This window comes from Cetorhinus maximus, chromosome 3 (genome assembly GCF_964194155.1).
Source record: "Cetorhinus maximus chromosome 3, sCetMax3.hap1.1, whole genome shotgun sequence".
Lineage (NCBI taxonomy): Eukaryota > Metazoa > Chordata > Chondrichthyes > Lamniformes > Cetorhinidae > Cetorhinus > Cetorhinus maximus.
The window spans coordinates 7,456,228-7,470,453 of record NC_135881.1 but is presented as its reverse complement, the minus strand read 5'-3'; the positions used below and the strand labels follow the sequence as shown (position 1 = coordinate 7,470,453).

Genomic DNA, 14,226 nt, shown 5'->3' with positions numbered 1-14,226 from the left:
TTGGATTTGTCTTGCTTTTTGTGTACAGGATGTACCTGGGCAATTTCCCACATAGCCAGGTAGATGCCAGTGTTGTAGCTGTACTGGAACAGCTTGGCTAGGGGCATGGCATAGTCACATTTGTTAAGGATGACTATTCCCGTCCCTTTTGTCAGGTTTACTAATGTGTATGTCAGGGTTGGTCTTAAGGCCTCACAATGCTATAAGACACTCGCGTTGCATGTGAAAGTCTGACAGGTCATTCGGAATCTCGCAATATGCATGCGCTAGATCAGCTAGGCGTGCTTTCAAGAATTCAGTGCCTTCAGTGGTGCTGGTTTATGGTGGGATAGTTGGGCGTAAAGGAGTTCAAACTCAGCAAATACCTCTTCCCATTTGATTTGGAATGAAGGCACACCAAAATTGAATCCATGTACAAGAAGAAACTCCTTGTTTTCTGAGAGTACATGGTTAGAGAGATTTGTTATGTGTTTAGTGGCATTGTTAATTGCATTACCAAACTGCTTCTGCTTAAGTGAATTTATGGTGTGGACGTGTTTCAAATGGGTACTGTTCATGGTGCAGTCATTTATTGAAGCAATATAATTGATCAATATTGTGGATCAAATCGAAAAATGGAAGAAATTGCGCATCTTGGAGCAAGAAAATTTATACTGTATGAGAAGAGGTGATCTCATTGGAACTTAAAAAATTGGCGAGAAAATGCCAAACTCCTCTCATACAGTATAAATTTGTTGCTTCCCCTGACACTGGTATGTTCTTGCAAATTGTCACGATGAGTGTAAATTGAAAAGCTGTGACAAAAAATGTGTCTCTTTTTTTCAGCAATACGCAAAAATCTGTCTATCCCAGCCTTAAATGTATTCAACAATGGAATATCCATAACCCTCTCAGGTAGAGAATTCCATAGATTCACAACACTTGAGCAAAGTAATTTCTCCCCATTTCAATCCTAAATGATCACCCCCTTATCCTGAGACTATGCCCCCATGTTTTCGACTCCCCAACCAGTAGAAACAATCTCTCAGCGTCTACCCTATCAAGCCCGATCAGAATTTTGTAGGTTCCAATGATATCACCTTTCATTCTTTTAAACTTCAGAGAATGTAAACCCTCTCATTATAGGACAAACCCCTCATCCCAGGGACCAATTTAGTGAACCTTTGCTGTCCCGCCTCCAATGCAAGTATATCCTTAACTGTGGAGACCAAAAAAAACTGCACACTGAACTCTGATGCAGTCTCACCAAAACCCTATACAACTGTAATAAGACTTCTTTATTCTTATACTCCAATCCCCTTGCAATAAAGGTCAACATATTTGCCTTCCTAACTGCTTGCTGCACCTGCATGCTAACATTGTCTTCTTTGTACAAGCGCACATAAGTCTCTTTGAACATCAACACTTACAAGTTTCCCACCTTTTAAAAAAATATTTTACTTTTGTATTCTTACAACCGAAGTGAATATCTTCACGCTTCCCCACATTGTAATCCATCTGCCATCTTGCTGCCACTCACCTAACTGATCCTTATCTCTTTGCAGCCTCTGTTGGGGAGGGTTTAAACTAGATTGGCAGGGGGGTGGGAACCTGAGAGGGCGCTCAGATTCGAATGAAGCAAAACTGGTAAAAGGAAGTAGAAAAGTAAAAAGCAAAGCCAGAAGACGGGCCAAGCACAGGCAAGCATCAAATAGGATCAGAGTAGAGAATGTGAAAAAAGCAAAATTAAAGGCACTCTATCTGAATGCATATAACCTTCTCAAAAAGGTTGATGATTTGAATGCACGAATTGAGGTAAATGGGTGTGATTTAATTGCCATTAAGGAGACGGGCAGGGCAGAGGTAGCTCGGGCGATCGGTGAAAGAGCGGGGGGGATGCTCGGGAGTGGGGGAGCTTGGGCAGTTGGTGGAGGTGGGGAGGAAAGCTCGGGGGGGTGGTGGTCTCGAGGTGGGGGGAGTGGGCGGCACTATAGTCATGCAGGAATAAGAAGTGGTTTTACTACTAACTGTTCTGGGTAAATATTCCTGTAGGGAACCATTTGAAGACTGACTTAAATAAGAGCATCGGATGGTTCCCAGTGCTGGGTAATTGTTGAACGGAAGTTTGAACTTTCCGGGAAATTGCTGTGCAGCCCTTACGTTGGGACTTCTGGCGGGACAGAGACGGGGTGGGGGGTCCCCCAGCACATCTTTTGGGGTGTTTGAGGTACCTCCCGGGTATGAACCCCAACCCCCACCTCCACCCCTCTCTCGGAGATCGGAAGTTCTGGACCATTATGTACCCAGGTTTATTTCCCAATCTTGATCTCCTTGTAACCATGTCTCTGTAATGGTGATTAGATCTAAATCATTTACCTGTTTGTGACACTAGCCCATCTATCTTCGTGCAGATGCTACATGCATTCAGATAAAGAGCCTTTAATTTCAATTTTTTTGCTTCTATTCCCTGCAATGTTCTTATTCATTGATGTATATTTTTTTGTTAAGCTCTGTCCCTTCCTGTCCCACTGTGCTCGTCTTTACCCACATCATTATGTACTGTTCTGATACCTCAAGCTTTCTCTTTGGATTTCTGAGTCTCCCTTCACCCAAACCCCTCCCTACCCCACCATTCGTCTCCCTCTACCTCCCCAGGCATACTGGGTTTCCAACATGGTGCTATGCTCCCCAACACCCTTGCCGTTAATTTGAGGTCTATATTTTGTTGTATATTTGTTCAAACATGTTACAAAACAGTTGAGAGATTTGTGTAGTACACTTCGAGTTATTGTGTCACAGCTTTAGATTTGCAAACTGTTCCTTCTAACTCCAATGTGCAAAATGAAGGGAACTTTAAATGCTTGAGTTGCATTTGCAACTGTGGCGTTCACAGTAAATGTGGCCCATTGAGAAAGCGTGCACACAGAACAATCTGTTCATGTGAGTCACCATGGACTGGTGCACTGCAGATTAGAATGCTTTATTGATTTTCTGCTTCATTTAATTTCAATGCAGCTCTGAATTATTTTCCACAGACAGTGGAAATAAAATTGAGATATACAGGGATGTTAGTTTGACGTAATATTTGCCTGACTTGATCTTTCCTGTGATGTTTATTTAGCAAAGCATTTTCCTGCGTCATTTGTTACTACTTGTTATGCCAAAGAGGCACATGGTCTTATAAATTGCATCATACCTTGTGTTGTATTGTCAATTTATTGCACAGCGAAATGCATGTGCGAAAGGATTTTCATTCGACATACAGAAAATTGAGATGAAAACAAATTTCTCAAAACCAGCCCAGATAATTGGCCAAGGCCTCTTGTGCAGGACGATGTGCAAGAGTTGGAGAGATGTGGATGAAAATATAGTTGTTGAATTTTAAAGATTCTAAACCAAATATAGTTCTGCGCTCATCATTGGAGTGCTAACATTGCAGAGTACCATCTGTGTTTTTGTCTTTGCCAGTGTTAAAGGTAGATAAATACTCCTACAAAGCATCATTCTACTGACTGAAGTTCAGAGGTTGTTACATGTCCCTTCTGAGATGGAGCTTTGGGGTGAGTAACTACAGCAGCTTAATCCACACCCCACCCCCAACCCCAATTCTGTTCCAATCAAGCTGTGGAGCTCTCTCTGACTGTAATGTTTATTTTCTGCACATGCATGGATATCTGCATATTAACTTTCTAAAATGTAGGTCAGCATTGCTGTTTGTAAGGCCACTATTAATTGAGAGAATGGGGATTGAGAAGTGAGCTATGGAAAAAAGACTCCTGTTTATATAACACCTTTCATGCCCTCAGGATCTTTGAAAGTGCTTTGCAATTGATTATCTGCAAGTACTTTGAAATGTAGTCACTGTAGCAACACTCTGAACTATAGTAAAGTGTCTGAATTTGGAGAAATATTGATGGGAACACGAGCTAAGGCCATTGAGTTCTTTTGAGAAGAGCAAAATTCCTGGAAGCGATGGCTTACCGGCTGAGTTGTATTCAGCTCTGTGGGACTGGATCGACCCAGACCCAGAGGTCATTGCCAATCGGGACAAGTCTGCTCTGGAGTTGGTGATTCACCCTGACCAGACCTGCGCTGTACCCGGCAGGAAGATCTCTGATAGCCTTGTGCTATTTGGATGTAATTGCCTAGGTATGGGACAAGGATGTGGCCACCTGCCTTAACGGTCTGGATCAGGAGAAGGTCTTTAACAGAATATTGCACACCTACATGGTGGATGTGCTCTCAAAATCAGGTTTGGGGAGGGAGTACGCAATTGGATCCAGTGCTCTACACAAACAAAATCACAGAATTTTAACGGCACAGAAGGGAGGCCATTCGGACCATCGTGTCTGCACCGTCTCTCCAAATGAGCATTATGACTTAGTGCCATTGCCCTGTCTTTTCCCCATACCCCTGCACATTGTTTCTATTCAAATAATTATCTAATGCCCTTTTGAATGCCTCGATTGAACCTGCCGCAATCACACTTCCAGGCAGTGCATTCCAGGCCCGAACCACTCATGTGGAAAAAGTTCAGCCTATCCTGTCCACCCAGCCAAAAAAGAGCTATCCAACCTAATCCCACTTTCCAGCTCACGGTCGATTTATCTTGTAAGTTATGACACTTCAAGAGCATCTCAAAGTTTTTTTTAATGCAATGAGGATTACTGCCTCTACTCCTTTTCAGGCAGTGAGATCTGGAAGTCCACTACCCCCAGCGAAAAAAAATTCTGCTCAACTCACCTCTAACCCTTGTACTAATTGCATTAAGCCATGCCCCTTTGCTATTGACCTCTCTGCTAAGGGAAATAGATCTTTTCAATCCAATCTATCTGGGCCCATGATTTTATATGCCTTAATTAAATCTCCCCTTAGCCGCCTCTGTTCCATAGTAAAACTCTTCAGCCTATCTGATTTTTCCTCACAGCTAAAGTTTCAACATCCATCTAAATCTCCTAGATACCTGATCGCATCCAGTACCTTAGCACTGTACAGCTGTAGCACAGTTTCAATCAGTGGGTGGAATTCAGAATGCTTTCCAATTAAATCTGGAGTTGGGCAAGGCTGCCCCCTCTCCTGTGTCCTGCTCATGTATGGCATAAAATGTTTTGCTGAGTCCATCAGGAAGGATTTGAGCGTAAGTGTGATGCACCGAGGCAGCGGAAGCACTCTGGTTAAAGCCTCCCTGTACATGGATGAAATCGCCATCTTCTGCTCGGATCCACTGTTGGTGTACTGACTGAAGAGCATCTGCAACTAGTTCGAACTAGCCTTGGGAGCCAAGTTAAACTGCGGCAAGATGGAGGACAGTGGAAATAAAACTGAGATGTACAGGAATGTTAGTTTGACACATTTGTCTGACTCGGTCTTTCCTGTGATGTTTAGCAAAGCATTTTCCTGTGTCACTAGTTACTACTTGTTATGTCAAAGAGGCACATGGTCTTAAAATGCATTATACCTTGCATTTCCTTGTGCGATTATTGACAATGCAACACATGCAAAAGGATTTCCACGCAATATATCAGAAAATTGAGATGAAAGTAGATTTCTTAAAACCATGTTCTTTGGGAACTGGGCTGACTGATCTTTTGTCCCCTTCACCATCAAGTCAGATTGTCTGAAGGTGCTGGGGATATGGATTGGAGGGACCTGGGCATGCGCTAGAAACCGGAAGGAACGAGTAGCTATGCTTATACAAAAATAGGCATGTGTGTGTGATGTTCCTTCTCCATTGCAGTTAAGAACCTGGTCAGCAGGTGTGAGGCACTCTTGGTATTACTGTATGTGGCTCAGGTCTGGCCTATTCCTCACTCCTGCACCCTGGTGATCATCCGAGCCATCATCTGCTCCAGGAAGTCAAAAATGGCAGATGTGATGTACAAACCTCTGGATAAAGGGAGAAAAAATGTGCCCAACCTGCGCTCCTCCTGATGGCTACCTTTTTTGTGTGTGGCTGCATTAAGCTGTGCATCGACCCTCTACACAAACACCAAGTGTCACTGTTTGCTGAGGTTCTCCCTATCCCTGGTGCTGTGAAGTGTGGGTCTGGCCACGTTGTTCCAAGCAGTTGGACTGTGCTATACCGCCTTTCCCTCATGGAAAAGTTTTTGCTGAGAAACACATTTGACCACAAGTCCGTCAGGCCTGCACGTAATGTCCTTGAGGTTCTGAGGGAAAACAAGATGGTGGATTCTGTCAGATGGTTCCCTGAGGAGACTATTAAAATCCTCCGGCAGAATGTCTCATCGTCAGAACTTTCTGTCACGTCCTTCCTATATGCCATGAGTCTCTTCCCTTCTGCATATAGCCCTTTGTGGCTTTGGTGGGGAAGAGACCGTTGTTCACCTCTACCTGGAATGTGTCTTTGCAAAACAGGTCTGGAAAAAAGCTGCAGTGCTTTTTGTTGAGGTTCATCCCAAACGGCTCTGTGATGTGCGATTCTGTGCTCTACTGGCTGTTACCAGGGTCACACACTGAGATAAACATCAACTGTGGCTGCAGGATTATTAACTTGGTGAAAGACGCTCTTTGGTCTGCCCAAAACTTGCTGGGCTTTTAGTGAAAAGAGTTGCCCTTGACAGAGTGTTGCTCACTGGCACATTCCAAGGACTAGGACTCTGTGCTGAGGGGTGCACTAAAGCTTGGGACAGCTGCTGCAGAGGCACAAGGTGCGGGGTGAAGTGGGGGGGGTCGCTGGATCAAAATCCTGGAACTCCTTCCATAACAGCGCTGTGGGTGTACCTACACCACATGGACTGCAGTGGTTCAAGAAGGGTGTTCGCCACCACTTCTCAAGGGCAATTAGGGATGGGCAATAAATGCTGGCCTAGCCAGCGATGCCCACATCCCATGAATGAATAAAAAAAGTTGCTGTCTAAGGCCTTTCAGCCATTGTACAGAAGGGGCTGGAAAATTTATAGAACCCCTTGAGCTGTATACCTAACACTGAATGTGAATACAAAAGTATTGAAATTATATTGAGGCACCTGGAGAGGAACACGTTGTATAAAGGAAAGTTGCATGTGATTGCACTTTTTTGTAATTTGTCATTTTGAAATGTTTGCCCCCCAGGCTGTATGGAATGTATATTGAAAATATCAAGAGTTACATTTGTATAGAGGCACCCAAGAGTGGGATGTACTGTGTGGAGACAAATTGAATTTTATGGCACTTTCTTTAATTTTCATATTAAAGTTTTGTAATGCATTTTTACAAATTTCGGATAGATAAATGACCAAGTCAGGTACTTTGCATGTGATTTCATTCGAACTGCAATTCTACCCACTTAATGGCGGGGGGGAAAACCTTTTTGTCTAGCCGATGGTTTTAAACAATGAACTGCAGTAACAAGGATGTTTGTGATACCAATACGCATATAAACCCTCTTGTGTCCAAGGTGCAATATCCATTTTCATTTATATCCAATGACTGAGCTGTCTCAAGCCAAGAACACAGTTTGCAATTCTTTTTGTTTTAATGTCTCTTATTTCTGTTTATTAAAAGTATCATTTTTCACTTCTTTGTAGGTCAAGAATAAGGATCTGTATCGTTGATCATGTCACAGGAGAAGGCATACCTGGTCTCGGGGGATCCACAGCAGCCTCCTTATCCGCATAATGAGGTGTCTTATGGAAACGACCATTACCCGCAACAGCCTCCACCTTATGGACAGCCTCCTTTTCCGCAAGCTGCCTATGGGCAGCCCCCTTTTCCACAGGCTGCTTTTGGGCAGCCAGCTTTTCCACCAGCTGGCTATGCACAGCCTGCTTTTCCCCAATCTGCCTATGGGCAGCCTGGCTTTCCACAAGGATCGTATGGAGAGCCACCACAGGCGTTTCCTCAGGGACCATTCCAGCAGCCCCCAATGCCTCCACCTCCAATGATGCATTCAAATGGTAAGGTAATTTTTAAATACTTGACACGTTTTATCCCTCCTCTTCCCCTCCCTTTTTCTTTTCTGGAAGTCTTGGCTGTGAACAGCAATCTTGAGTACAATTACACAATCTCTGCTTTTCTATGGACAAATGATGATGGCTTATTTACATGTACTGTCAGTTCATGATGGGCATAAAAACATCAAAGATGGTCAAAGGAAGGGTGGGCTCAATAGGAAACAAGGTTTTGAGGCAAAGGGTGTAGCTAAGGTACTAAATGAGCAGCTGTCTTTTCAAAGCAAGAGGATGTTGCCACTGTCATAGTAAAGGAGGAGGTAATAGAAAAAATGGATAGGTTAAAAATAGAAAAAAAGAGGAGGCACCTAGAAGATTTATGGCACTCAAGTTTAAAAAGTCACCCAGTCCAATTGGGGTGCATCTTAGATTATTGAGTGACATGTTTGTAAAAATTATGGAAGCTTCTAGCCACATTTTCCTTTCTCCTTGGGTGTTCAACTTGAGGGGGGACTGGAGGGTTGCAAATGTTACTGTTATTCCTGTTCAAATAAGGGAATATGGATAGACCTGGTAACTATAGATTTCAGTCAGTCTAATGCCAATGGTGGGGAATGTTTTAGGGTCTGTAGTCTGGGACAGAATTAATTCACTTGGAAGGCGTGGATTGTGGATTGATAATTGACACAGCGTGGATTTGTTAACGGTAAATTGTGTCTTATAGGTGCAGAAACAGTGAGAAATCTTTGAAGGTTGATAACAGGACAAGTTGATAAGGCTGTTGAAAAGCATGTGGTACTCTTGACTTTATGAATAGAGGCATAGAGTACAAATGCAAGGAAATTGTGCCTCAGATTAAGTCTGAGCTGCAGTATTGTGCTCCATCCTGGGGCAGCACACTTAGGAAGGATGCCAAGGGCTTTTGTTGAGGGGGTGAAGGGAGCATGGTGGGCAGGGGCTTGCAGAGAAAAATTTACTAGAATGGTGCCAGGAATGATGGACTTTTGCACCCTCCACCCCACATAACTAGAAAAGCTAAGATTGTTCTCAGTGCAGAGAAGGGTATGGGGAGATTTAATGGAAGCAATCAAAAGTTATGTTCACTTTGGCAGAATTAAGGAGAAACTGTTTCCAGTGGCAGTAGCCAGAGTACACAGATAAAAGAACCTTTTTTCGATGCAGTATTTTATGGTGTGGAATGTGTTGCCTGAAAGAGATGTAGAAGCAGGTTCAATAATTTTCAAGTTTGTCCTTTTTTTGTGGTTGAGATCAAGATTTCTTGGAGTGATGGATCTGGTGTGTAGAAGTGGAAGATGGTGGCGTAGTGGTAATGTCACTGGACTAGTAGCCCAGAGGCCCAGGCTAATGCTCTGGGGACGTTGGTTCAAATCCCACTTTGGCAGCTGGTGGAATTTAAATTCAGTTAATAAACCTGGAATATAAAGCTAGTCTCTGTAATGGTGACCATGAAACTATCATTGATTGTTGTAAAATCCACCTGGCTTCACTAACGCCCTTTCAGTGACATTAGGAAATCTGCCTACATGTGACTCCACAGGTGGTTAACTCTTAACTGTCCTCTGAATTTCTGAGCAAGCCACTCTAAAATAAAGAAAAAACTGTAACTTGAAGTCTGTGCCATAATGAAGATAAAAAAGGTGGAATCATTGAGGTGGACAAATAATTTCTTGCTTTTTCTTTACAAAATTAAAAGGATTCACACCAGTTTAAAAGAAAATGGCAATTTTACAGAGGAATTCAGTGAACCACTATTTAACCGGTAACATGTTTCACAGATGTGTTGTTCTCCGGGACAAGAAACACTTGCAAACACCTAGCCTAGATCTGCCTTCTAACCCCAAACAGGGGATGAGGCAAAACTGTTCTGCACAAGTGCTTAGTAGGCAGATAGACTAAGTTATATTATTCAAAAAAAGTTATATGAATGGGTTCAAAATATAACGAGATACATCTCTGGAGAGAAGAAAGTGTGAAGGTACGGTTAACATCAATTAAAGTGCGAGTTTATTGGGCAATCTGATGTTTCTAAGTAAGTATCCCACTTTTCTGGTTACCATGTTCTAGATCATGTGCAGCTTTTGTTACTCTGACCTATATTGTCAATGTGTAGTTTGAATGCATTGTGATGCAGAAAATTATGAATCTCACCTTTCAAACATGTCATCTGGTGGTAAGGAATTTATTTGTTTTATTGTAGTTGCCTTGGGAAGCCCTGGTTATCACGATGATGTCCCACCATCTTATTATGACAATGAAGAATTCACTGCAGCAAACTTTGAAGACAAGAACATCCGCAGAGCATTTATTAGGAAGGTAAAACTCCTGTGCCGGAATAATTATAAGGAGAACACACATGAAAATAAAGAGTAACTGTGATACTCTTGCAGTAAGCAATATTTACATTTTTGGGAATCCTGCTTTAAAGTAGTTTGTTACTTGCCCCCTCTTCCAGGATTCGCCTTGCCCTCACTTTGCACCCCACCAGTCTCCTTATTCAACAGATTGTCCTCTGTCATTTCCAGCATGATGCCACCACTAAACACATCTTTCTCTCCCCTCCCCTGTTGTGCTATCACTTCAAGGAAATATGCAAATGGAAAGTAGCCAGGATGTAGAGCAGCTTGTGCTGTAGTGTGGTGTAAGAGTTACAAGCTGTTCTGCCCTTGTTGGTAGTGGTTGCTGAATCCATAAATCAACCTGTCTGCTGAGCCATCATGCACTGTATCCTCAAATAAACTGAATGTGTGCAAAGCAAACATAGAGACACCATATGGTAACAGTGATGTGAATTTGAAGAGGCACCACAGACAAGACAGGGGCTGTATGTATGTCACAACGCTGGGAGGTAGAACCCCTCTTCACATGGCGCTCTGCAGAACAGCGAGTACCAGATTTCTGAGCAAGCCGGATTGGTGGTTAATGAGAGTAACAAGTCGATTCAGAGTCGTGCTGTGCTGCCAGTTTTGAATCGGGCAGGTAAAGCCAAATAGAGCCATTGTAACATCCTCGGGTGCCATCCCTGCGCAAAAGACAAAAGCCTGAGCTGAAGCCACAGAGCAAGAGGGAAGAAAAAAAAAACAACAGCAGCTGTAATTCCTACACCGCACTACATGCACTATTAGCTGCTGGCCACATGTTACTCTACATACTGGCTGCTTTCTTATTTGCATATTCCCTTATCCCCTTAAAGTGATATCACAACATCCCCTGTTAGCATTCAGAAGGAACCATTCCCTCCACAATTCCCTAGTACACTCCTCTATCACCCTCAACATATCCCCTTCCCACAGCACCTTCCCATGCAAGCAATCGCAGGAGGTGTAACACCTGCCCCTTTACCTCCTCCCTCCTCACTGTCCAACACCCCAACGCTCATTTCAGGTGAAACAGCGATTTACAATTGTCAATTTAGTCCGCTGTATTTGCAGCTCAATACAATCTCCTCGACTTTGCGAAGACCAAATGCATGCTGGGTGACTGCTTTGTGGAACTCTGCTCATCCTGCAAGCATGACTGGACCTTCAGATTGCTTGCCATTTTAATTCACCATCTTTCTCTCGTACTTAGATTTCAGTCTTCAGCCTGCTGCAGATTTCCAGTGAAGTCTAATGCAAGCTGGAAGTACAGTACCTCATCTTCTGATTAGGCACTTTACAGCCTTATGGACTCTATGTTGAGTCCAACATTTTCAGATTATGAAATCTATCCTCCATTTTGATTTTGCCCCCCCATTTTGCATCTTGTTTGGTTGTTTTTGCTTTCAGACAGAGTTTTTATTCTGCTATTACCACCTCCTCTAGATCAGTGCTTTGTTTCTTTACTGTTATCATTACTACTTTTGTTCCCTTTTTTTCCCTATCTTTTGTTCCCTGACATCTTTGGTATTTAATCTTCCCAGCCCTCTAATCTATTCCTGCCCTTCGCTTTTGTTCCACCTGATCCTCCTCCTCCTCCACTTTTTCAACAACATAAAACCCATCATTGTTCTCACTTCAGTTCTGAAGAAGGGTCATATTGGACTCCAAACGTTAACCGTTTCTCTCTCCAAGATGCTGCCGGACCTGCTGAGTTTTTCCAGCACTTTGTCTTCCAGCTTCCGCAGAAGTAGGCCATTCAGCCCATCATCTCTGCCAGTCAACAAAGATCTGACTGCACTAATCCCATTTTCCAGCACTTGGCCCATAGTCCTGGAGGCAATGGCAATGCAAGTGAATATCTAAATAATTCTTAAATATTACGAGAGTTTCTGACTCAACCACCCTTTCAGGCAATGAGTTCCAGATTCCCACCACCCTCTGGGTGAAAAAAAATCTCCTCAACTTCACTCTTAGCCTTCAACCTCTTACCGTAAATCTATGCTCCCTGGTTATTGACCCCTCTACTAATGGAAAAAGTGCCTTCCTATCCACCCTATCTATGCCTCTCATAATCTAATACACCTCTATCAGGTCCCCTCTCAACCTTCGCTGCTGCAAGGAAAACAACCTCAGCCTATCCAATCTTTCCTCATAGCTCAGACCTTCCAGCCCAGGCAGCATCCTGATAAATCTCCCCTGCACCCTCTCCTGTGCAATCACATCCTTCCTATAATGTGGTGACCAGAACGGCACACAGTACTCCAGTTGAGGCTTAACCAGCATCTTATACAGTTCCAGCATAACCTCCCTGCTCTTGCCTTTATTAGCTGAGGCATAGAATACAAGTATCCTATATGCCTTGACAACCTTATCTACCTGCCCTGCCACCTTCAGGGATCTGTGGATATGAACACCACAGTCCCTCTAATCTTCAGTACTTACCAGGGTCCTACTATTCATAGTGTAATCCCTTGCCTTGTTAGCCCTCCCCAAGTGCATTACCCTTCACTTTTCCAGGTTGAATTCCATTTGCCACTGCTCTGCCCACCTGACCAGTCCATTGATATCATCCTGCAGTTTACGGCTATCCTCCTCACTATTTACCACCCTACCAATTTTCCTGTCATCCACGAACTTCTTGATCATACCATTCATATTTAAGCCCAAATCATGAATGTACACCACAGACAGCAAGTGCCCCAGCGAGCCCTGAGGAACCCCATTGGAAACAGACTTGCAGTCACAGAAAGATCCCTCTACCATCACCCTCTGCTACTTACCTCTCAGCCAATTTTGGATCCAAAGTGCCACTTTGCCTTGGATTCCATGGGCTCTTGCTTTCTTGACCAGTCTGCCATGAGGGACCTTCTCAAAAGCCTTGCTAAAGTCCATGTAGACCACATCAAATACATTACCCTCATCAACACTCCTGGTTACCTCCTCAAAAAATTCGATCAAATTTGTCAAACACAACCTTCCCTTAAATCCATGCTGGCTATCCCTGATTAATCGGTGTCTCTCCAAATGCAGATATATTCTGTCCCTCATAATTCTTTCTAGTAACTTCCCCACCACTGAGGTTAGACTGACAGGCCTGTAATTTTCTGGTCTATCCCTTTGGGTTTTCCTTTACTCTACCCACCAATGCTTTCTCATGCACTCCCTTAGCTTTCCTAATCTTCCCACCTGACAAGATTTTCTTTCCATGCTTGGGATATGGTGCCACTTCCAAATCTGCCATTTCTTGCCCAACAGCCATGGACTGCCTTTGCAAATTCCTCGTGGCTTGTTCCAACTCACTAGCTTGTTAGGCTACCTCAGAGAGAAGTTAAGAGTCATCCATGTTGGGGTGGGAGTGGAAACAGAGACCAGATTGACTAAGGAGTTTAATGAAAGTTGATGGCAACAGAAAAGCCGGTAATGAATAGTTTGAGTTTTTTTTATTTTTTTCGGGATATGGGCATCGCTGGCAAGGCCAGCATTTGCCCATTCCTTATTATCCTTGAACTGCATGGCTTGCTAGGCCATTTCAGAGGGCAGCAGGTTTGGAGTCACATATAGGCCAGACTGGATAAGGACAAAAGATGTCCTTCCCTAAAGGATATTAGTGGGCCAGATAGGTTTTTATGACACAAACTAGCTTTCAATTCTAGATTTATTATATTTATTAAGTGAATTTCAATTCAGGCAGCTGCCATGGTGGGACCTGAACCTGTGTCCCCCAGAGCAATTAGGATTTGGATTACTAGTCAAGTGATAATACTACTGCACCACCATCTATCTCCATGATGTAGATGTGCTGGATTAATATCTTTATAGATTTTTTTTTACCTGCGTACTGGGCCACAGTTTGTCTCCCTCTTGCATCTCTTCCACTGTGAAAACCATGCACTGCTTATTGAAGATTTTTTAACATTTGGCAAAATCCCATGAAGTATACTTTTCGGATCTGTTCAGATGGAAAGAGAATGAATTTTATG

General features: G+C 43.3%; 1 protein-coding gene across 1 annotated transcript in view; it reads left to right on the top strand.

Moving 5' to 3' along the window:
* grinaa (glutamate receptor, ionotropic, N-methyl D-aspartate-associated protein 1a (glutamate binding)) overlaps nt 1-14,226 on the top strand; it is a 164,292-nt gene that overhangs the window by 131,337 nt on the left and 18,729 nt on the right. The window contains exons 3-4 of the mRNA XM_078536248.1: nt 7,506-7,874; nt 10,087-10,202. Coding sequence (XP_078392374.1) covers nt 7,535-7,874; nt 10,087-10,202 — 456 coding nt within the window. The 5' untranslated portion in view covers nt 7,506-7,534. The remainder of the gene's footprint in view (nt 1-7,505; nt 7,875-10,086; nt 10,203-14,226) is intronic.